This window comes from Medicago sativa, chromosome 4, assembly GCF_051527215.1.
Source record: "Medicago sativa cultivar Bolivia chromosome 4, Bolivia_mono, whole genome shotgun sequence".
NCBI classification, from domain to species: domain Eukaryota; kingdom Viridiplantae; phylum Streptophyta; class Magnoliopsida; order Fabales; family Fabaceae; genus Medicago; species Medicago sativa.
The window spans coordinates 56759273-56783553 of record NC_140752.1 but is presented as its reverse complement, the minus strand read 5'-3'; the positions used below and the strand labels follow the sequence as shown (position 1 = coordinate 56783553).

The 24281-nt window shown below is 32.9% G+C and overlaps 3 protein-coding genes across 5 annotated transcripts; 2 read left to right on the top strand and 1 right to left on the bottom strand.

Moving 5' to 3' along the window:
• Nucleotides 1-12720: 12720 nt before the first annotated feature.
• On the bottom strand, nt 12721-13665 carry LOC146930094 (pentatricopeptide repeat-containing protein At2g18520, mitochondrial-like). Its single transcript, XM_085707465.1, has 2 exons — nt 13234-13665; nt 12721-12873 (listed from the first exon to the last, which is right to left on the bottom strand). The coding sequence occupies exons 1-2, from the start codon at nt 13663-13665 to the stop codon at nt 12721-12723; spliced, it is 585 nt and encodes a 194-aa protein (XP_085563591.1).
• Nucleotides 13666-15774: 2109 nt separating this feature from the next.
• Nucleotides 15775-16641, top strand: LOC146930093 (uncharacterized). The gene has a single exon (XM_085701746.1). It carries the CDS (start codon nt 15851-15853, stop codon nt 16316-16318), a length of 468 nt encoding a protein of 155 aa, XP_085557872.1. The 5' UTR covers nt 15775-15850; the 3' UTR covers nt 16319-16641.
• A 1772-nt stretch (nt 16642-18413) lies between these two features.
• On the top strand, nt 18414-20246 carry LOC146930092 (uncharacterized). Of its 3 annotated transcripts, none has more exons than XM_085701748.1 (2): nt 18414-18524; nt 19510-20246. In XM_085701748.1, exon 2 carries the CDS (start codon nt 19525-19527, stop codon nt 19954-19956), a length of 432 nt encoding a protein of 143 aa, XP_085557874.1. In that variant the 5' UTR covers nt 18414-18524; nt 19510-19524; the 3' UTR covers nt 19957-20246. The 3 variants fall into 3 exon arrangements, with proteins under 3 accessions (XP_085557874.1, XP_085557873.1, XP_085557875.1); XM_085701747.1 differs by having other exon boundaries at nt 18432-18608; XM_085701749.1 differs by lacking the exon at nt 18414-18524 and adding an exon at nt 18930-19318.
• The last annotated feature ends 4035 nt before the right edge of the window (nt 20247-24281 follow it).

The window sequence follows — 24281 nt, the reverse complement described above, 5'->3', positions numbered from 1 at the left end:
TTTTTCTTTTTTCTTAGCCTTGTAACCAAAAAAAAAAACAAGTGGATAATAGGAATTGAATTTTTTGTTTTAAAAAAAATTTGAATTTAATCCATGGGTACTCCATTTAATAATTTATTATGAACCATGAATTTGACTTATACATGATACATAAAAATAATTACGTTTATCATATATATATATATATATAAACAAGACAGACATTTGTCACAGATGTATAAAATACACGTGACAAATATTAGACACGTAACATACATTTGTCCCAGATAAATATGAAAGAAAAAACACAAAACTAATATTTGTTCCTCATACATAAAAAATATGAAACAAAAATTTTCTTTGAAAAATTATTTTAAAAAAGCACAAGATAAAAATTTGTTATTGAGAAATATTAAAAAAAAAGTATAGCAAAAATATTCGTCATTGGTACAAAAACACATGACATATAGTTTTCATTGACGAATAGAAAATACGGGATAAATATTTATCATTAATACATAAAAAAATACGAGATAAATATTATCACTGATAAATATAAAAAAAATAGAGGGAAAACATTTTTCAATAATAATAAATATCTTTGAAATAAACAAGAGACTATTATTTTTCAATAAAACTATAAGTTTGTCATTGATAAATACAAAAAAAATACGGGACAAATTTTTATGAAGAGAAGGAAATACAAGACTAGGTTGGGGGGCAAGGACCTGACCCAATAAACCACAAGAGCAAAACCCAACAATTCAGTACAAAAATGGTAATAAAAGAGAACAGTCCTAAACAACCATTACCACGAAAAATCCAGCGAACCCACGTAGGGGCACAACAATCTAGCGAACGTAGTGGCGCGAAACCGAATTGCAAAAAAACGCATAATGAATATTCTGATCATTTAAACAGGTGTATGAATCGTCTTCCAACACATAAAAGACTCAAGTTCCAACACATAAAAGACCATAAATGTAACGCCCTACTTTTATTATTTACTATTTTATTGAGATTAGATGTCTTTTTATAATTTAGTCGAGTTATTTTGATGAGTGATATTTTGTTAAGTTATATGTTGGTATTTACTAGTATAATATACTCGTTATTTTGTGTGGAAATATATATGTTATTTGGTGTAGAAATATATTTGTTATTTTGTGTGGAAATATATATGTTATTTGGTGTAGAAATATATTCGTTATTTTGTGTGGAAATATATATGTTATTTGGTGTAGAAATATATTTGTTATTTGGGGTATTATATATTTAGTGGAAGAATATATTTAGTGGAGAAATATAATAATTAGAATAAGTAGATTTGGGGGCAGAAATAGAAAGAAGAGAGTTATTGGGCCTAATTAGATTTCAGAAGAGAAATTAGTATTATAAATAGAGGAGATATTAGGTTGAAAAACTAACATATGCAAAAAAAAAAAAAAAAACAAAGATTTGGATAAAACAAGGTTTAGAGAGAAGAGAACAAGAGGAGAGAAGAACAAAGAGAAGGGCTGCCAATCGATAATTCTAAGGTAAGGGTGAGACTATCATTCGGTAATATTAAGTCTGTAATTCTGAATTTGCAATTAACATGTTCTAGGATTAGTTTGTGAGAATTTGCGAATTAGGGTTCTGAGAGAGAATTGATGATTAGATAATGAGAAGTTGTCAGATTGATGTAGAAATTGTGTACAGACCTTAGATAGTCCATGGGTAATCATAATCATAGAGCTTGAAGTGAATTTATGTTGTTCTTGAAGGTTTTCATGAAAAATGGGTCAAGTGGTGATTTTTGTTGAAATGGTGTTTTAATTCAAGTTTTATATGGATTTGGGTGTCTTTTCAAGTTTAGAAACGTTTAAACAAACTTTTGGACCAAATTTGGGCTTAGGGGATTCAAAATTGGGATTTTGGGATGAAAAATGGAGTTTTCCCGAGAGCTATCTCTGACAGCATTCTCTGTTTCATGTTTTTGCATCTTTTTCATACATTTCAGTTTTGAATTGGCTTTAGGTGTAAACACGAAAGTTGTAGGTATGAATGTTAGCTTTCTAATGCCGTTGGTTTGACTTCAAAAAGATTTATAGAACTTGAGTTATGATCAAATTACTGCACATAGGTCACAGTGAATTTTTATGGACTTTCAGCACAACTTTTCCGAATTTAAAATGAAAACTGGTATTGATCGGTACAGAATTGGCCTTTGGTGTAAACATGAAAGTTTTAGATAATTTTGTTAGCTTTCCAGTAGCTTTGGTTTGACGTGAAAATGACTTTTAGTTTCCGAGTTATGATGAAAATACTACAAGGAGGTCTTCGCGAAATTGCACAGTGACAACATTCTCTGTTTCATATTTTTGCGTTTTGTTCATATGTTTCTGTTCTGAATTAGTCTTTGGTATAAACTTGAAAGTTGTTGATAATTGTGATATCTTTCCAGTAGCTTTGGTTTGACATGAAAATATGTTGTGCATGATTATTTATGTTCTTACAAAGATGCATGATGAATTGTTGATACTTGAATACGATGATATATGATGAATTGTTGATGTTTGAATACGATGTTATATGATGAATTGTTGATGTTTGAATATAATATTAATGATGATCTGTGAAGTTGTTATAAGATGATTTAATGTTGTTACTGATGATATATATAATCGTATATGCACTATATGTGTTATTTATGATGCTTATGTTGATGCGATGTTTAAGATGTTGATGTTTATCGTTTGATGTTGTTGTACCATGATACTGATATGATATGAATTAATATATGCTGCATATGTTGCTGTTAATCTTTATTAAGATATAAATGTCGGTCTAAGTCAAAGAGTTGTAAGATGTTCATGAAGTTTCTAAGACGTAAGATGTTGAGTCCATGCATACTCATTTAAAGATGAGGGCTCATGCCCTGGAGATTTTGCTCAACGACGATGAGGGCTCATGCCCTGGAGCTTTTGCTCAACGACGATGAGGGCTTATGCCCTAGAATGGTACCACATGCATTTGCATTTCATGATGATTTGAGATGGTTTAAGACGTTAAGAGTTGCATAGTCGAGTCTAGATGCATTGTCAAGTCAAGTTGTTAAGTTGTGATGTTTTAACGAATTACCTTGTGATGATGTTATGATTATTAATGATGATATGTGATGGTGTTATGATTATTAATGATGATATGTGATGATGTTATGATTAATAATGATGATATGTGATGATGTTATTGATGATATGTGATGATGATTAAAACTGTCATATGATGAATAGTGATCCTAATCAATGAAGTTAAGGTGTTAGATATACATTGCTAAGATGAATTGATGATAACGATGTATTTGAATATAATTGTTGAATTATATGAAGTTTATGTTGTTAAATATAATTGATGAGTTATATGCTTAATATTGTTGCTTGTGAAATCTCACCCCTTCTGCTTGAAAATGTTGCTCTTCGTATGGGTAACTTGCAAGTCACCAAGATTAGTTGCGGTCGTGAGTGGACTCCTCACAAGTGTGTGTCTTAGGTGCTCTGATACGTAACGGGATGAGAATTTGTTTATTGCTTTTCTGTTCCTTACATATTATTTTCAGAAGCTTTTCAAGAATTATTGTTGAACCAAGATTTTATGAGATTTTATGTCGGGGCCCTTGAGCCAAATATTATTTAAAATGTTGAAATATTTCTGCTGCGAAGTTTTAAATATTACGTTGTTGGATTTTTGAAGGATAAATATTTATTTATTCCGTTTACGATTTTAAGAAAAGAAATGTAACATTCCGTTTACGTTGAGAAACTCTGATTTATTTTTGAAATTTTTATGTTGGGAAAACGGGGTGTTACAATAAACGCCCTTTCGAGTCAAAGCAACCAATTACGAACTGAATCCACAAAATCGTAGTGGTTTTGAATCTTCAGTCACAGTCCAGATCAAGGGATGAACAAACGACATAAATCTACCACTTTCCACCAACGATGCAAGAAGCAACCACGACGGATAAAATCTTTTAGGCATGATTAACGACTACTACCGTTAACATGGAGCATCTACACACCTAGCTCTTTCGAGAAACATCAGGATAAAACCAGTAATGTCGAATCGAGATATGCATCCAACAAGACAACGCCAGACAAAATCGTAGTGTGAAACAAAGTCACCACCCATCTTCATCTCCACGGAGCAAAACGAAAACAAACGCCAATAAACAAAATGAAAAAAAAAACATAGCAAAAACCATATCGAGACTAACTCATAATCATGTCAATACCAGAGCTCTACAAGACAACGACACGTTGAACGAAACCAGTGACCACAATAGAATTAACACGCACCAAGACTCAGGAAGGACAACCCCTGCAGCGCTTCATCGATGACGATCTAAAACCCATAAATATATTTTTCATTTATACATAAAAACACGGGACATATATTAACCACTGATAAACATAAAAAACATGTGACACATATTTGTCATCATTGCGGCAAAAAAGATACAAACATATTATTTTTGATAAAAAAAACTACTTACATATTTAAAATTCACATGATAAATAATTTTCATCAATAAAAAAAAATAAAACTATTTAAGATTGAAAAATAATAGTCTATCACCCGTGCATTGCATGGGTTAACACACTACTGTGTGTGTGTGTCTCTCTCTCTATCTCTCTCTCTCTCTCTCTCTCTCTCTCTCTCTCTCTCTCTCTCTCTCTCTCTCTCTCTCTCTATATATATATATATATATATATATATATATATATATATATATATATATATATATAAAGGTGCACAATGCTAAAACACACCTTCATATAAATGAATGGGTGTGTTGTAGCATTCCCCTATATATATATATATATATATATATATATATATATATATATATATATATATATATATATATATATATATATATATATATATATATATATGAAAATGTTAATGAGTGTCACCGGGACACTCTTTAAGCACTTTAAATGTTAGGTTTTTAATAAAAAGTTGTGTACTGAATGCATCGGAAATTGTAATAGTTGACTTTTTAAAATAATAATTACTAAATTTGGGATGCTTAAAGAGTGCCCTGGAGGCACTCGTTAACAAGACCCATATATATATATATATATATATATATATATATATATATATATATATATAGAAAATTAAGTTCCAACTTCATTCCGTAAGTCTTAAATTCACTAACAATGGTACAATGTTGTAGATAACTTTAAGTTTTGGCAATATTGTACTCGAACTCTATAAAAAAATAAAAATCGTTTTTCTATCGAAAATGATGTCATGGTTTTTTTAGACTGTTGGAACAATAGTCAAAAATTAGTTAAAAATATTTTTCTGTCACCGAAGAGATTACTAGGCTGAGTCGCGGACTAGGTCGCTCTCTTTAAGACGTTTCGTGGCACTGCCCAAAATTGTGCAAGCAGACTATCGACCATGACGCCCCCAGGATAAAAACAGCTCAGCTACAACTGTATTAGAGTCCTATTACACTATAGGATTTGTTCTAGAAATACACCTTCAAATATGGTGCTAAGACCACTCTAATATGGTATTGATACCACTCTATTATGGTACTAAGACCATTCTTATATGGTACTAAGACCATTCTTAAATGGTATTAAGACCACTTTAATATGGTGTTTCCACCACTCTAACCTCTAACTTCTCCAAGGGCATAAAACATAAAAAGGGATTATATTCTTAAGATCATTCTTATTTTCCGAAGGGAAACTTTATCTCGAAAGGGACTTTGATCTTAAGAATATTCTTATTTCCGAAGGGACAAAATTTACTGAAGGGACTATGTTCTTAAGACCATTCTTAATTCCGAAGGGACATTATAAACCGAAGGGACTATGACCTTAAGAACACTCTTTAAATTTGAAGGGACAGAAAAGGAGGGAGAAGAAAAGAATAGCTCGTCAACACAAGCTAAAGGAGGGAGAAGAGAGTAAAGTTCTTTGACAACTCAAGAGAACTTTTGGGGTGAGTGAAAGTGAGGGAGAGGAGCTCTATTTATAGGTAAAGAGCGAAAGATAAGTTACAAATCCAATGACTAGGATTAGTTGACCAATAGAAAATCAATGATTTTATCTCACCTCATAAATGAGCACTAATTGAGAAAGTTGACATGATAATTTTTTTAATTCACACCATAACACTTCATGTGTTCCAACATAGACAAAGTCTATAATGTATTTTGGTTATTAATGTGTTTGTTTTCTATTTGAATTTGATACACCTTAACTGGCCTAACTTTTCATAATCATACCCTTACAAATACTAATTTTCATGTAATTGATGGTTACTTCTTTGTCGGGAGGTGTGTTGTTTGAACAATCATTGGGACAACCATAAATTTACAAAAAAAAAAATATGTATTAATACGGAAACCAAAACAATAGAGGGAAAGTAAAATTATAATGTGAATATAAAAGATAAAGTTGTCATAAAAGTTGTCACAAAATAATTGTACAAATATCATTTCTCTTATAGATAATATTGAACTAATGGTTTTGCTTATGTGCTTATGTGCTTAAGAGATTATTTGACAAGGAGATTGAGAATGAATTCAATCTCTACTATAATATAATATTGACATATGCATTTAAATAAAAAATATATTAGTATCATTGTAAAAAAGAAATTAGCATAAAAAAGTTTGTATTATATTATATGAGAATTTTAAAATTATTGAGTGAAATGTCAAAGTAAAGTTAACATTTTCCTAAACAATCTAAAATTGATGTTTATACTTTTAAATAACAACAACGTCGAAGTCCACGCTCCACATCCAACTAGATGAATATGGTGTATGTTTAATTTCGCTTTAAAGGAGTTCGAATGACTTTTAGATGTATATATTGATTTTGACATATTGTTCTCCGTTATATCTAATTTTGACTATAAAATTGGTTCTAAAGCTATAAATTAAAGTTTATGATTATAGAATTGATTGTCACACTGAATTTGTTGTCCAACTAACTTTTACATGAATGTATACCATTAGACCTTTGTTATACCCTAATTTTGGACCTAAAAATACTAACTCAATTCTTCTTTTCTTGCATTATAAGTCATTTGAACTGTCTCTGATCAATTGCATCTTTCTCTGCATTTTATTTCAATGTTATGTGCAAAATTCATGAAAAAGGGTATTTTAGTCATTTCCTGCATTCAACTCATTTTGATCCTTGAAAATTGTTTGAGTCTTTTAAATTGGTTTGTATAAGTCATTGTTTCAATCTCATGTCAAAATTCATTTCAAAAATATCAGTTGAGTCATTTTTTAGTCAGTTTAGCCCCTAGGGGCATTTTAGTCATTTCCTATATTTCTTTCAGTCTTTTAAAAATTTATTTGAGTCCTTTCAAGTAGTTTGAATAAGTCCTCATTTCAATTCTACGTCAAAATCCATTTCAAAAAATTGCATCTGAAGTCATTTTGAGTCAGTTTTGCCCCTAGGGGCATTTTAGTCTTTTCATGTGTTAAAACCCTGTTTAAATTCTAAAAATTGTCTCTGAGTCTTTTAATTCGCTTGTATAAACTCTTGCTTTGATCCCTTGTTAAAAAATCATTTTAAAATTGCATTTGAGTCGTTTCGAGTCATTTTAGTCCCTAGGGGCGTTTTGGTCATTTCACATAATATTTCTGATTCATTTTAATCTGCTTCGTTGTTTTTAATCGTCTCGCTTTACGTTAATTTTCAATTTACTTTTTCAATCCAATTTTAGTTTTAATTTTCATATTTGTTCTTGTACTTTTATTATTTACATTTTAATCCTTTTTAAGTGTGTTAAGCCCAAGTGCCACGTGTCCAAATGCTATTAGTCCACAAAAGTTTGTTAGAGTCCAGTGCCACATGTCCCACTCCAATTGGCCCAAGGCTTACCACATCACCTATAAAGGTCAAACCTATGGTCAATTTTCAAGGCACCAATCATTTTTTACAAATTCCACAAAAAATCACAAAACTTTTTTCTCCCATTTTTTCTCCCTCCTTCTCCTCCACGTAACCAACTTCTTCTCTCATCTTCCACCACCACCAAAACCACCCTAACTAACCACTTTCTCATCCCTAACCAACTTCCACCACCCTAACAAACTCCTCCTCCACCTTCAACCACCCTAACTACCATTCTCCACCACTTTAACCATCTACAACCACCATAATTCACCACAACAGAACCTTCCAAACACCAAAATACTCCCTCTCCTCATAATTTTCGGATCAAACACCCTTATTTCCCCAAAATTCATCATGAACATCATATGAACATGATGAACATAGATTCATCCAGCGATTAATCCCAGACACAAGTAACAGTTTGATTCGCTCCTGCAAGCTAACAACAACAAAGGAATCGCAAAGAAGAGGAAAAGAAGAAACTGGTCCGAATCAAACGAATCTTCGAATCAAAAGGAAGAAGCAGAGTGGAATCAATTCAAGCTCAATTCAAGCGGTGAAGAGAGGGAACAGATCGAAGCAAAGAAGAAGGACCATACCAAATCCGAACTCAAGGTATTATTTCTTCAACCAATTCGCTTTGTATGCGGTGAATTTCGTGTTGTTTAGCTTGCTCACTCCCGTTTTTTGGTATGAACCAAGAACACGTGAAAACTGTCGAACATTGAAGGGTAGATCCAGCTCTGATGTTTAGTTTTTGGTAATTTTGTGTGAGGATTCGAATAGAGGAGAGGAAATTTGTTATAAACATACGAAATTTTTTGGATTCGGAGCATTTTTGGAACTCCGGCACGGCGGCGCCACCACCGGCCACTGTGCCGGAAGGTACGACCTCACCGGAGAAGATGAAGATCGTTCTTCATTCTCCAGCGTTCTTGCAGAGAGAGTTTAGAGAGAGATAGGCTTAGAGAGAGGAAGCAAAGTGGAAAATGGGTGGGGAACTGGTTTATAGGCTTATATAGGCCTGGGTTTGGACCGGTTCGACCCATGGATCTTGCTCCATAACCCATACCCAGCCTCTTACAGCCCATTTTCGTTTTCCTGAAGCCCAGTTTGCATGTTTGCATCTCTGGCTGCTATATGCACCCCCCTTTCTTGCATGTTCTACTGATTTCTTGCTAATTGCACCCCTGTCTGTTTAATCTTTCCATAAAAAATCCTAAAAATTTTCCTATGCGTTTTTGGACTTTTTTTTTTATGTTTATATGTATTAAATCTTGATAAAAAAAAAATGTGTGGTATTTTCTGGATTAATTGTTTGCTCTTTGTTGAAAATTGTGGAGTTTTATGTGTTCTCGTGTCTAAAACCTTTTAAAAATTCCAAAAAAAATTCATGAGTAGTTCTTGATAATTTTGTAGTGTTTTGTGATAATTTTTACACATTAAAAATTGATAAAAAGATATGTGGAATTTTCTTGTGATTTTGTGTTACTTTTTTTGCTAATTTTTGTGAGATTTTTGCACGATCTTGATTCTAATTCTTGGCACTTGCTATTGTTTTGTGATATGTGAATTTGTGATGAGCTTATGTCTGCGTTTAATGTGTTTTCTACTGAATGTTAATGTGTTGTGGATAGTTACTTGTTTTACAAGCCATATAAATAATTGCTTGTGGAAATAAAGTGTGAAATGTGCTTAAAGTGTGTCATAATTCTTGGTTTAATATTGTCTTATAATTTTCATGTCATAGCTGAAGTAAGACTCTTCGAAGATTGTCATGGCATGAAAATTATAGGCCTTATGTTTGTGTGAATTTTATGACAAAGTTTAAACACATTTTACCACTTTTGTGTGCTAAGATTTTGTTACTTTTTGTCAAGTTTCATTACTTTCCTATGCTATTTTACTTGCATCTATTTCAATCCTTATTATTCCTTATGCCACTAACCATTTTGTTTTATGTTTCATGCATTTCCACAAGCATACTTCATTCTTCCATTATAGCTTCATTTTTTGCACTTTAATTCCCATATTAATACTTAGAATGTAAAACTTAGGATTCTCCTTGTACTTTACCTTTATGCCTTTAGATTTTTTGCAAGACCATAGAATGTAATTAGGGTATGATGTAAAGGACAATGGACTCTAATGATGTACACCGACACAAGCACCGACACATGCACACACATCACTTTAGGTATATAGCTAGAATATGCATGTTTAGATGTATGTTTAGGATTGTATGTTTAGATGAATGCCTAGGATTTATGCTTAGAAAAATCAATTTTCCAAAAAATATGAACAAACTCCACTCAAATCATTTTCATAATAAACCTTGGGATCAAAATCCCATTGTATTTTCCTTTTCTTTTTCTTAATCAATCATAATGAATCTTAACCATACTTAGACCTTTTTGCAAATAACTAATTCCACCTCACAATTTCATATTCTCATGCCTTTAAGGCCTCTCAATCTCCATTCTTCAAGCTCCAATTTTCAAACTTAAAATCAACCAACAAAAACAAAAAACCCTTTTTGGAAGAGAACTACGGTGGATTTGATCCCTTAAACGGGTACGTAGGCAAGGAACAAAATTCCTTCAATTCAACTAAAATAAAAATCCAAAAACATTCTTCTCCCTCCAATTCTTCACTTAGAATACCCTTAGGTTTAAATAAATACTTTCAAAATAGCATTTAAAAATAAAGCGCGCGCGTAGAAATTAAAGACGGTTCCTATAGGATACTATAGTCGTTATGGGTGCCTAACACCTTCCCGTAGCGAAAACAACTCCCGGACCTCGATTCTCAAGGGTTTTGCTTACTTTTTCCCTTCCCAAGAAAAAATAAGATATCACCGATTAAAAAGGTTCAAACGTAATTAATGTTTGACACCCGAAAACCAAGATAAAACGACCTTCAATTCACCTTTAGCCAAAATTAACTTATTTCAAATTTATTTTATTAATGTTTATTTACTATTTTTATTGAAATCAACAACAATCTCCCCCTAAATTTTATTAAAACCTCATTCCATTGAGCACTAAATTCATCAAAAGATGATGCATAAACAATAATATACGTAGGATTGAATTATTGTGTAGTGATTAAATAGTTTTTGATATACTAGAGTGATTTGTAGTCTTAAACTCTATTTTAATTATCATCACACGTTCAATCTTTTAGGGTGTAGCTTAAAAGTTTGTGCAATATGACCATATATATTATCCCAATATAGTGAACGATCTAGAAATATGGCCAAATTTCCATTGGAAGTGATCTAACTTCCACATTCATATAGGTGAGTCTAGCAAGAGTACTCATGTAGCTATATGACATCCGTTCTATGTGGATTATAGAACTCATTAAAAAAATTAATTAACATTTCCACACACTTCATGTTATCGTACTTTGATCATATGAATGAGAATTTGAATTTATTTGTTCGTAGCATGACCAACATCTTTATTAGTTATTATTACCCATCAAATTTGTCTCTTAAGATCTCCGATCTATAAGGTTCGGTTGCCCTCATATGAGAAAAATTACTATGGACACTAGTCACGTTCCTTTTCAGGTTTTCAAAACCCTTTCTCTTGCTAATCATTTTGTCAAACGATAATTCAAACCCTATCTCTTACTAATCTTTTCTCAAAGGATTAATAAATTTTCCTCAAGCCTCATACGACCCTAGCCACAACACTACCACAATGGACCAACTAGGATGGAATCCATTTTTCATACTTATGAATATCTGAAAGATAATTTCATGCACGGCCATTATAAATTTCAAGTACAACGGTAAACTAACCAACACCGTTGTAATTTTCTAGTGAAATGGTATACTTTTGATAATAATCATCATTGTACCTTTCTAGTACAGTGAAAAACATTTGATCATAGTCAACACCACCTTAAATTTTTAGTACAACGGAAAACTTTTAATAAAACTTAACACCACTGTATCTTTCTAATACAACGAAAACCTTTGATAATACAAATATTTGGTTCATGCTCCTTCCAAGGTACTTCATGACCCTTTCAAAAGGACATTCATGTCCATTACTAGAAAGCTTGCATTGTTGCTTTATGTAACATATGTCACACCTAGTGTAATCAACAACATAATAAAGATTGTGAATGATGTATATGTACTAAAAATTGATTAAAATCTCGACACTAGAACAATATAGGCACAATGGCGGATCTTGGGATTTTTGGTTGGGGGTGCCAAATATTTATGGAATATATATTAAACAGTTTCAAAATATTAGCAAAATTATCAAGAGGTGTATTGGTTCATTTGTTTTGAATAAAACATTATTAACGCAACATAAATATATAAAAAAAAAATGGGTAGAGGGATCGAACATGCGTCCGCAAGAACAACGACATGTCATCTTTCCACTGAACCAACCATACATTATGTGATATATCATAAATAATATAATATTTATATGAAACTTGGGGTTGCAGTGAATCCTATAGGTCTCCAAGGAGATCCGCCACTGATCATAAGATAAGAGAGCCACAAACAATTGGGTTACTTTTGCTTGGGTCCAAGCGCATCAAATAATGTGTGGTAGGTTCCCTTATGAAGTTCAAATCCTTTATGCAATATCTATTCAAATAACACTTTAGCCATATCGGGTCGTCCACTCTTGGACAGTCTCAAAATTACAGTAGTGTAGGCACAAGCATCAAGTGTTATTCCTCTTGTCTTCATTTTGTATAATAATTTTAAAGTCTCTTCCGGCTAATGAGATTTCAACAACCCATCCAACATAAAAGTGTTTATCACTAAGTTAGGCTTAATTCATTTTTGCTCCATCTCATAAAACAACTTCCAAGCACGATACTTTTCACCTAAATGAGAGTATGAATCAATGATGATTCCATAAGAAACAACATCAGGTTTGATGTTTTTTGAGCTCATCTCTTGTAGAAGCCTGGTTGCTTCATCAAACAGCTTCATCCGACAACAACCAAATATCATTGTGTTATAAACTTAGGTATCATGGTGTATCCCCCTTTTGGGCAATAAATAAAACAACTTTTTTGCATGTTGGACATCATTGAGCACAAAGTACCCAAAGACTGGTGTAGTGTAGCAAATCAAATCAACTTGCAGAGCCTGTTTCAACATTATATCGATGAAAAGTTTGGACACGTTTACCAAACCTTGTTTGCATAAACAGTCAACCAACATTTCAAAGGTGTAAACATTTGGTTTAATCCTTTTGAACCATATTTGTTCATAAAATGAAAAAGATTTATTGAACTGATGAGTAACACAACTACCTCGAATCAATGCATTATATGTGTTTACATCCGCATATGAGTTAGCATTATCAATGAAATCATCATATAACTGATAAGCCTCAACAACAATTGTTGGATTCTTACAAAAAGCATCAATAACAGTATTTAACATTGCTATATCAGGATTAACATTTTCCCTAACCCACTTCACTGCAGATTCAATGTCCCCTTGTTTGCAAAGTCTATCAACCAAAATCTCATTACTAAATTGATCAGAGCTAATCCCAAAAGAATCACATGAAGTGTAAAATTTGATAGCTTCGTCAACCTTCCCACGTGAGAAAAACTCTTTCAACAGAGTTTTCAAAGTAAAATTGGTTGGTTCAAACCCTAATTTCAAAACTTTTGCAAAAAAACACAGGGAATAACCCGGGAGATTGGCACAAGCATAACACTTTATGAGTATATTGTAGGAAACTACATCAAGGGCAATACCCATTTTCTCTATTTCATTATACGAATCAACAACATTACCATTATTTTTAGGGAATTTTTTCGGGATTGAACATAGCATCTGATTAAACTAGTATGTTGGAGGAGGAGGATCTTCATTCAACATATCCTGCAAGGCAGCTATGGCATCAGATTAATTGGGAATGGGTTTCTGAAATGGGTATCGTAATTTATCCTCTTTTTGGGCAATGAATAAAACATCTCCATTGCATTTTGGACATCATTGAACACAAAGTACCCATAGGCTAGTGTTGTGCAGCAAATGAAATCAAGTTGCAGACCCTGTTTCAACATTATATTGATGAAAAGTTTGGACTCGTTTACCAAATCTTGTTTGCATAAACAGTTAACCAACATTTCGAAGGTATAAACATTTGGTATAATCCCTTTGAACCACATTTGTTCATTAGTACAATAACAATTTCATCATTTAAATAATTGTTCTTATAAGCTTGTTATATCCTATCAAACACATTGATATGCCGAAACCAATAAGTTGAGGAAAACAGTTCAATGACAAAAAAATTCTTATTGCAAGTATAGTCGTTTTCTGATATTATCTTTGTCTCATTTTGAACTCATTCACTACAATAATTTTTCTGACCATTATATTGTAGGTTATGAAGAGCTAAATACAATGATTCAATAAACAGAAGCTTTAAATTCAATAAATAATGTAACAATAGCATTGATGAAATAATGTTTAAGATATCCAAACATAATTTATTTATTTTAAATAAGGAAGTTCATAATGTTGGAAATTACTAGTACATTGTACTTTTAAGCATCTAAATCTTATAAATTAGATTTTTTGTATTAATAACATTCGTTGTTTAACATATCTATACATTGTATTTTTAAGCATCTTAAAATGTAATTATATCCACATATTCTATCAAATAGCATACCTCAATTGGTTAAATAATGTCGAAGTTTTGGAAAAGATTGCGATTCGATTTTCTAGTTATACAATTTGAAAGAAGGGTAAAGTTATTTAAATTGCGATAATATTTTAGAGGAGAGTAGTCAATTAACATAACTCAACGGTGGACATATGTTTGCATGGCCGCGAGTTCGAACACGTAACTTCTCATTTATTCACACTTAAAAAGTATAATATTTTATTTTATTGACCATAAGCAATTCTTTTAATAATTGGTCAAACCTAAAACTTTATTTTTACAAAAACCCAAAACTTTTTATAAAAAGATAAGATCTAGAGAGCAACAAATATCTATAACACCAATGGTTGTTTTGTAAAAATACTCAAAGAAAAAAAGGAAAAGAAACTTCCTCAACAATTTTTTTTTAAGGAAAATCTTCCTCAACAATATTAGTGTGTCTTTGGGCTGACGTTGAGATTCTCAAAATCATGATAAACCATCGTAATTTTTTTATAAAAACTACACGGTTTTTATAAAATCAAGTGTCACAGTAATTTTACCAAACTACCATCAGTCCAGCATAAACGTATTTGGATCGGTTCATATCACTTATTACCGGTCTATTCTAGACATTATCATTATAGCATTAGACTAAGGATGAAAACTTTTTATGTAGTTATGCTAATAATGCTATGCAATTGCAGTGTACATTTTATTTTACCCAAATCGACCTTAGCTTGTTCAAAATGGTAAGCTTAAAAGGAAAAAGACATAAGTTTGCACCCGTACCCATTAAAAGAGGGGCAACACAGTCATTTTGATGACCTATTGGCATTTACGTAATATACGTAACTTCTCAAGGGTAGTTAACGAGAACAACCCCTATAAATACCGTGCGCTCCGTCCCTTTGGCATTCTCCTCTCCCCCTTGTCAGTTTCACATTTTCGCTTCTCTCTCTTCTCTATCTATCTCTCTCCCAATTCTCATTTTTTCTTAATTCTTCAAAATATTGCCAGATTCCAGCAACACTTTCTCTCTCATCACCCTTTCCTCCGGTAAAATTTTCTCACCTTAGCCACCACATAGTTTTCTCCGTCAAATTACAATTTTATCCCTATAATTTTCACTGTTTACCTTTTTACCCTCCCACTTTTTACCACAAGACTTTTTAGTTTTCACCGTGATGAGATAAACTTTACCGTTGGGTTATTATTTATTTGTTTTGAAATAATATTATATTATTTTTGGCGTGGGTTGGTAGTGACGTGGCATGTGGATAGAGAGACATGAATACCAAAACGACGTGTTTACCCCTTCGGCATGTGTTGGCACCTAGCACCACAACAACAAGCAATAAGCAAAAAGAAAGAGATGACACAAGCCCATTTGAAAGGCCCAAGCCCAACCTACCCGGTCCCGGTTCCAAATTACTCAAGCCGGATAAGCCGTTTTCAAGAACCGGTTCAGCGCCGATGTTGTCCAATCAACTGCTAGCGGGCTACCTAGCCCACAAGTACCTAGCCAAGGGGACGCTCTTGGGTCAGTCGTGGGTCCCTGGGAAGACGAAGGAGGAGGATGACAACGGAGAGGAAGGTGAAGCCGCGACGCAGACGCCGTGGCGGAGTTCGGAGATGAAGAATCAGAAGGAGGAGAGAGAAAGGTACGTGGAAGTGACGGGGTTGTTAAAGGGTGGTGGGACCCACCTTCAAGGCGTTGTGAACCCCACCCAACTTGCCCATTTTCTACACTTGTGATCTAACAGACAATTGGAGGAGATAGAAAGAGAGAGTACACGTGGAGTGATCACATTAGCTCTCTCTTTCTTTGTTTTGTTGCCATTTTAGAGAAAGAGAAAATTGAAATTTCTCCTTTTTTTTGGGTTAAATCTGAGACAGAAAATTAGTTATTTATTTCTTTTTCTTTTTTTAATTTATGATGCATGCAACTTGTATGTATCATGTACTAGTTTTCACCCCGTGCGATGCACGGTTAATCATATCACGTGTGCTTGTTATAAAATATATGTTAGGGTCAATCACATTTATCAAATACATATTATTTGTTGTTTTTGGTGTGATATCTGAAAACTCAAAAGCAGAATTGTACAAACCCACAATCTATTTGAGCAAGGTGTGGAGCAAACTCATATTATCGCGATTTCTCTGTATATATGAAAATATCTACATTCGTAAGAAAATGGGGAAGTGGTGGTTGTTGGACAACCCTGGACTCTCCCAGTGTGGCTGAATTTCGTTCAACAACCCAAGGAATATTCGTCCTTGTTACGTTGCAAGGAAGTATGAGATCACTAAAAGGAGGTGATTTAATCAGATGATCGACTGGTTAGGAAATGTTTAAGTTTCTCAACCTCCCTTAGTTTGGTGCTCATAACTCATTACAGAACCTTCGTTGAGGTGGGGAACCCAGCAAGGCATAGCTAAGTGTTCATCTCCACACTATGTACCTCTTTAGGCGAAAGTGAGTTTAAGTGATTTTAGTGAGTTTGATTGATAAAGGAATTATTAAAATAAAGAGTAGTGCTAACATGTACCCGAACAACATGTGTTAAAGATTTTACAACCAACAAGTATTTATTGAGTAAAATCAATTTTTAGCTTTTTTTTTTTATAAATAAATAAACAAAATTTCAAATACATATTTTCTATTTGTGGATCTTTAACAAATGTTCTAAGGACACATGCTAGAATTTCTCTAAAATATATTATTTTGATGAAAGATAATGATTGGTTAGGAGGAAGATAAAGACAAAGTCGTACATATCCGTATCGTGGTTTTTTTTTATGATATTTATCATTGACAAATATTAGCTCCGTATTTCTTTTATATTCATAAATGACAAATATTTATCCTAGATTTTATACTTATTAGTGACAAATAATTTTCCTATATCTTTTTATGTGTATCCTGTGTGTTTTTTTTTTTAAAAAAATTAAACAGAGAGAGTTTTATATGACTGATTTTTTTGTTTGTCAAAGATACCAAATTCAAAGTCACCTAAATGGAACTCAATGCAAACTATTCAAACCAAAGTGAAGAGTTCCCATCCTTTGGGGAATTTTATTTTTACTATATCATAATCGAAACCTTAATATTCTAGTGACACATATTTGTCTCGTGTGGTTTTTTTATTAATATTTATCAATGACAAAAGATTGTCCCAAAGCAAACTCAAAACATAAAAGATCTCACTTGAAACCTGTCTAAACCTACTTCGCCACCACTCCCCGTACCCCTAAATTCAAACATCCCTTTTGTTTGAAAATTGTTGTTCACACATAATATATGGCTAAAAAACACAAGTAAAATATCGAAATACCCCCTCGGCAGTTAACTGTTGTGGAAGTTAACCGGCGCTAGTTAACTACCGCTGAATTCGGCAGTTACGCTGAACTTCGGCAATTAACTACAACGGAACTTCCGCAGTTAACTGTCGTTGAGCTTTAAACCTGAAATCTAACAGTGTTGAACCTTTGAAGTCGTTTGTTCTACATAGATATAACTTTGTTGTAATGATTTGTCACCAATCACCACTTCAACAATCTTTTCTTTCTCACTCTATCAAAGTCTGTCGTTTTGAATCCGAGCACTCAACCATTTATAAGTATCAAATTGGTTCCCTCTTCTAGATCCCTTTTGTTTGGTTCTAAGTGTTGAAGGTTTTTGTGTTTTTCTTTCTGTCTTCGTGTTTATTTTCGTTGTGGTTTGTATTTGAGTTTAGATTTGAAAGGGGATATGGCCATGGCCTCCTCAATAAAAAAAATATTAATTTTTTTTATAGGTTGGAAACTACTAAAATACCCTATAGTTAATATGAAAATTACAAGGTTGCCATCCTCATTTTTTGTTCTAAAACGCGTACCTCTTCTCTCTGGCGACTGAACGTGAACTGCTCTCCGTCGACTCCCTCAACCTTCCTCCTTCACTCATCTTCTTCTCTAGGTATCCATCTCTCCGTCCTTCACTCATCTTCTTCTCTAGGTATCCATCTCTCCGTCCGTTACCACACAGCCATAAACCCTAACTGTAAGTTATTTTTTCAATCTCCTTGTTAGATCTTCCTTTTCCCTTCAATTTTTGAATCATACCGCGATGTTTCTTAGTTGTTATTGTTGTTTGGTGATGAATTTGGGTTTTTGATTTGATTTCACCTTCAATTTCTCCATAACCCTGATTAAACCCTTTTGAAATAACTAAACCATATGTTTTCCTCTGAATGAATTATTATCTGAGTATATGATAAAAATGCAGGTCTATAGAAACTATGGTTGTTTGATTCAATAAAGAGAATAGTATTTTGTAAAATTTATAGGATTCATATCTTTTCTTTTCTTATAGTTTGTTCATCAGTGCATTAATTTTAATTTTTCTGATATTGTTTAGCACTGTGAAGAGTCTTAATTACTTTTTCACTGTTATTGAAATTGATTTTCCTAATAAAAAAAAAATTCATCATCATCTCCATTTGAAATTATTTTCCCAATTACTTCTTCATTTGGATATTAACATGTTATTGTATGCTATCTTCTACCTATTGTGTATGTATTGATTCATATTTTGGCGGCCATCCCAAACTTTTTGGTCTGACTCCGCCACTGTATGAGTACAGATCTGGACAATTTTGCTGTCTTTTTTCCTCCTCTCCTCAATTAACATTTTTTTTTTTCTTCTCAGTGTTGAAAACGCAACAGATATCGTTTTTTCTAGAGGTGGAAGAAGAGGAAAAAACGTAAAATGTATAGTTAGCTGGGTTTTTAATTTATTTATTTTTATTGAAAGAAAAAAATAATTCTGTCACAACTAAATTAATAATTATAATATGGCCTATCCGTGTGCCATTAGCTTTATGATTTTTTTTTTTTCTTTTCAAAATTCCTAACACAAACCTTTTACTTTCTTATTTTTAATTAACTTTTAACTTTGGCAGTGTGGATAGAGAGCCATGAATACCAAAACGATGCGTTTACCTCCTCGGCGTGCGTTGACACCTAGCACCACAACCACAAGCATCAAGCAAAAAGAAAGAGATGACACAAGCCCATTTGAAAGGCCCAAGCCGGATAAGCCGCTTTCAAGAACCAGTTCAGCGTCGATGCCGTCCAATCAGCTGCTAGCGGGCTACCTGGCGCACGAGTACCTAACGAAGGGGACGCTCTTGGGTCAGTCGTGGGTCCCTGAGAAGACAAAGGAGGAGGATGACGACGGAGAGGAAGGTGAAGCCGCGACGGAGACGCCGTGCCGGAGTCCGGAGATGAAGAATCAGAAGGAGGAGAGAGAAAGGTACGTGGAAGTGACGGGGTTGTTAAAGGGTGGTGGGACCCACCTTCACGGCGTTGTGAACCCCACCCAGCTTGCCCGTTTTCTACACTTGTGATCTAATAGACAATTGGAGGAGATAGAGAGAGAGAGTACACATGGAGTGATCCCATTGGCTCTCGCTTTCTTTGTTTTGTTTCCGTTTTAGAGAAGAGATAAAATTGAAATTTCTCCTTTTTTTTTTTGGTTAAATCCGAGACACAAAATTAGTTATTTATTTCTTTTTCTTTTTTTAATTTATGATGCATGCAACTTGTATGTATCATGTATGTCATCATCATCGCTCTCATGATGTATCTGTTGTTGTTTACATGCATGCAATAAATCCGAGACACAAAATTCGTGACACCTTTTTGCGATGTTTTAAGACATGTAAAGCTCCCATTGTATTAACACCCATTGAGATGTCAAATCTGTAGGATTTCATTTATTTTTTAATAAATAATGATCAAATTTAATTTAACAAGGAAAAATATGAGTTAGCCTTAATTTTTTAATCACCTTTCATCAAAATTGATAGTTGCAGCGGAATGGACAATAAAGGTCTATCTCTTCAAACATCACATTTAATAATATGGTATTGTCTTTTCTTCCCAAATTTTCAACTGCAGCATCTCCTGCTACTGCTACAACCTTCTTTGATATAAATGAATTAAAACCTCCACCCACCTCATTTTGTATGCGATGAGAGGCCAACTCAGTATTTGAAGCTCTTATGAGAAGATAAAGCTTTTGTATATCTGGTTGAATCCGTAATATCTTTTCCACAAAAACTGCATGCATAAAGATGAATTCAACGATGATATGTGATATTTAAAATCAGGGCCGGACCTTAGGGAGTGTAAGAAGCGCTACTGCACCGAGCCTCTAAAAACTATGGACCTCAAAAAAAATTATAATACCCACCCCCATTGAAAGAATGACAACAATTATTTCTTTTTCGCATAAACCATTCGTTTTCCCCTCTCCTACGACGTAGGAGTGACATTCCAAACGACACCGTTAGGTAAATTTCACCTCTCTTTCAATTAATTTTATTTTGTTTTGTTTCTTGTTTAAAAGTTCTTCTAATTCTGATTTTTTAATGAAGCTTAGCTACACAAAAAGAATTGCGTTTTGATTTTACTGGGGCCTATTTTAAAAATAGAACCGAGCCTCCTATTTCATAGGAACGGCCCTGTTTAAAATGATATTTTTACTAACTTGTTATGTGTGGTAGTGTACCTTTGGCTAAGAACCCTGTTGTACTTGTACCAGTTACTAAAATGGTCTTTCCCTTTAGAAAGTCTTGCATGGTTCTAGAATTCATTGTAGAAAACTAAACTTGTTGTCAAAAAGTTTCGTTTATTGAAAGGGTTGTGGAAAAGTGAATGTAAAGGGTTAAGATCCAATTGTGGTTCTCATTTGCATTATTTATAGATGGATTTCTTAACTGTTAAAATCTCACGTTATTTATGAGGAAACCATGAGATTTACTATCTTGAGAGGGAGTATTTTATATAAGTAAAAGAGTTTGGTTTATAAAAAGGGTTTTTGCTAGTAAGTGTCTTAAGTGCACTATCAAATTAAGAAACTCTTTGTTAGAAAAGCTTAATATTTTAATTTTCGATGCATTAAACGTAAAGTTTTCATAAAAGCTTATCTAAAGTCTTTAAGGATTGTCCTTAGAATACTCATTATCATTTCCTTTATAAAAATTCTGACGTAATATTTGATTTTTTAAGTGATAATTTTTTCATTTAATATTCTTATATATTGTCCCGAGAATACTTGTTACAAATACATTTATAATAAAGGTGTTGTTAACAAATATCTTAAGAGTATTGTTTAAAGAATACACAAAAATAAAGTTTGTCTTGAACATACAAGTCAAACCAGCGGCGAAGTTAGCCATTTTTTCATGAGGGGGCCAAATTTAAAAAAAGTAAATAAAGTATATTCTATGTGTTGTTTTGACAATTTTTATTGTTAATAAAACTATATTTGTAGCTATTTAAAGGTGCAAAAATATGATGAAATACATCTATCAAACAAGTGGATATATTTTGGGTTTTCTTTTATACTGGTTTTTGACAAATAAACTTATCCGCGGTAGCTAAATATATATTATTGGGGTAGCTAATTACACAATGCACTAAAATTTTCAAATAAAAAAATATGTTATGGGGTAGCCAAAGCTACCTCATGGTGAAGGCATAGCTTCGCCCCTGAGTCAAACACGTCTAAAAGTTATAATTATACAATTTTCAATTTAAATGTTACTATTTTTACATGTTTACCATAAGAGTATTTGTGAGCATTTTTCTTATAATAATGCACCCAATTCATTATAACATTTTTCAACATTTGTATTGAAAACGATTTTAAGCGTCACGCTTACACATCATACTAGTACATGTTCCAAACAATACGTTATAATGAATTGCCATATATTGTTGCAAGGAAGGAATATGTATTTATGACACTATCTTCATTTAAAAAATTTTGAGGGCGTGTGGTTTTAATCAATTCGGTGTTGGCGGGTATCCTTATCTTCTACCTATCGATCATGAAGATACCTAAACGTATTTGGGAAGAGTTGGCGAATTTGTGTACTCTGGGGAATTTGGAAAGTTTAGCCCCGTCAAAGGTCTTTGTGTTTTTTTTGGTAGGATTTCCGAAATTTAAATTGAGAAAAGGGGGAGTTTTAAGGAGGGTTCTGATTCGAATTGCATTTTGTGTTCGGGAGTTGGGTAATCGGAGGACCATCTTTTCGTAAATGTAAATTTGTAGGAGCGGTTTGGTATCAAGACTTTTAAGTGGTTAGAGATCGTATTAATCTTTCGGAAACTAAGATGACTCTTTTAGACTTTGTTTGGAGTTTTGAGGAGAGAGTTTTGGGGTTGGGAAATATAGAGAAAAATGAAGAATTTTTTGGAAGAGTAGTTTTTTAGAAAGGGTATGCTAATTATTTGGCATGTAGTGTTGTGGAAAATTTGGAAAGCAAAGAATGTGATGATTTTTACTTTGGGGAGGATAGCTTTTTTGCTAGACGATGGTTTTTGTCTTCTAGGTTAAGTATTCTTTGTACTTTGTCTCTTTTGATTAATATAATTTTAATGTGTGAAAAATATAAATTATATAATTAGTGCCTTAACTTATTAAGAACGTGGGTGCGCGAGGTGTGATACAGCATGCATGACACATACATATAACGATATTTAAAAGGAACTCTAATCATAACCAAGGGTATCTCGCTCTCTCTTTGGTGGCTATGGGTTTGAGGAATTAGGGTTTTGTATGCTTCAAACTCCAAAAAATAATAGAATCAATCCACATTTTAATTCACCACTTTATACCTTTCATTATATTTGGTTGATTCAAACACCAAAAATTTGTTAGATTTCTTATCAAAACCACCATTATATTTGGTTTGCATCTTTATTTTCTCAAGTAAGTAGCTACAACATCTTTGTCAGTTGAATTAGAGCATTTTCCTCCAAAAAAAAAAATTTGATTTAGAGCCTTATAAGTTATGATTATAATGCATTTATTTGGTTATTGTTAGATTTAGTTGCTTCTATAATGTAATCTAGTCTTCGGTGCTCAACATCCACTTATTATGGTCCCCTCAAAAAAAAAAAAATCCACATATAATGGTAAAGCTTCGGTTAAGATAATGGTGTGAGATGAATTTATATTGGATTACTATTACTAGTGTAACATCCCGTGCTAAACATATGTGCATTTTATATTAACAAAATACCTAACTTCAAAAAAATTGGTGTTGAAATTGGTACAAAGAGCAAGGATTAGATTGTTGTAATTTGTGACACCAATTTTTAGTTAAAATTGGTGTTGAAATTCTGATGGTAAATCCTGTTCTTTTGCTCTCCTTTGTTTCTTTTCCTCTAATCTTTGTTTTTTTTTTTTTTTCTGAATCTTTTTCTTTGTAATCCTAATTCTCTAATGTTCCTCTTTATATATAGAAGTTATTTAGGTTTTAGTTGTTCTAAAACTCTATCTCTTATCTTCTAACAAATTCAAATTTTATTTATTTTTATTTACTCACATAAACTTTAGACATATTTACTACCTGCACCTTCAGGTTTGTTACTATTCCCTTTATAACTACACAACTATTTTGTTGAAACCTCCCTATGTCCAAATCACTAAAACATTGTAAGGCGTGCTACTTACACCTCTCTTTCTGCTCAGTTTTACAAATGCACCACAATTTGCACCCACTTCCCTATTCTCACCAATAGGGTTGACAATGAACCGAACCAACTCGACAGTAGTTCGGAACTCGGTTCGACAATTAACTCGTTGAACTTGGTTCATGAACCAAATGAGCTAAACTTGAGCTGGAAATTAAATTCGTTAAATCAATGAGCTAAACTT

What these genes read in the sequence shown, in the direction of transcription:
- LOC146930094 (XM_085707465.1), bottom strand. Translation starts at nt 13,665, where the DNA reads ATGGGTATTGCCCTTGATGTAGTTTCCTACAATATACTCATAAAGTGT. An exon ending in ATGCTAACTCATATGCGGAT is followed by an intron (nt 12,874 to 13,233) that starts GTAAACACATAT and finishes TGTCGGATGAAG; the next exon opens with CTGTTTGATGAAGCAACCAG.
- LOC146930093 (XM_085701746.1), top strand. Translation starts at nt 15,851, where the DNA reads ATGAATACCAAAACGACGTGTTTACCCCTTCGGCATGTGTTGGCACCT.
- LOC146930092 (XM_085701748.1), top strand. Translation starts at nt 19,525, where the DNA reads ATGAATACCAAAACGATGCGTTTACCTCCTCGGCGTGCGTTGACACCT.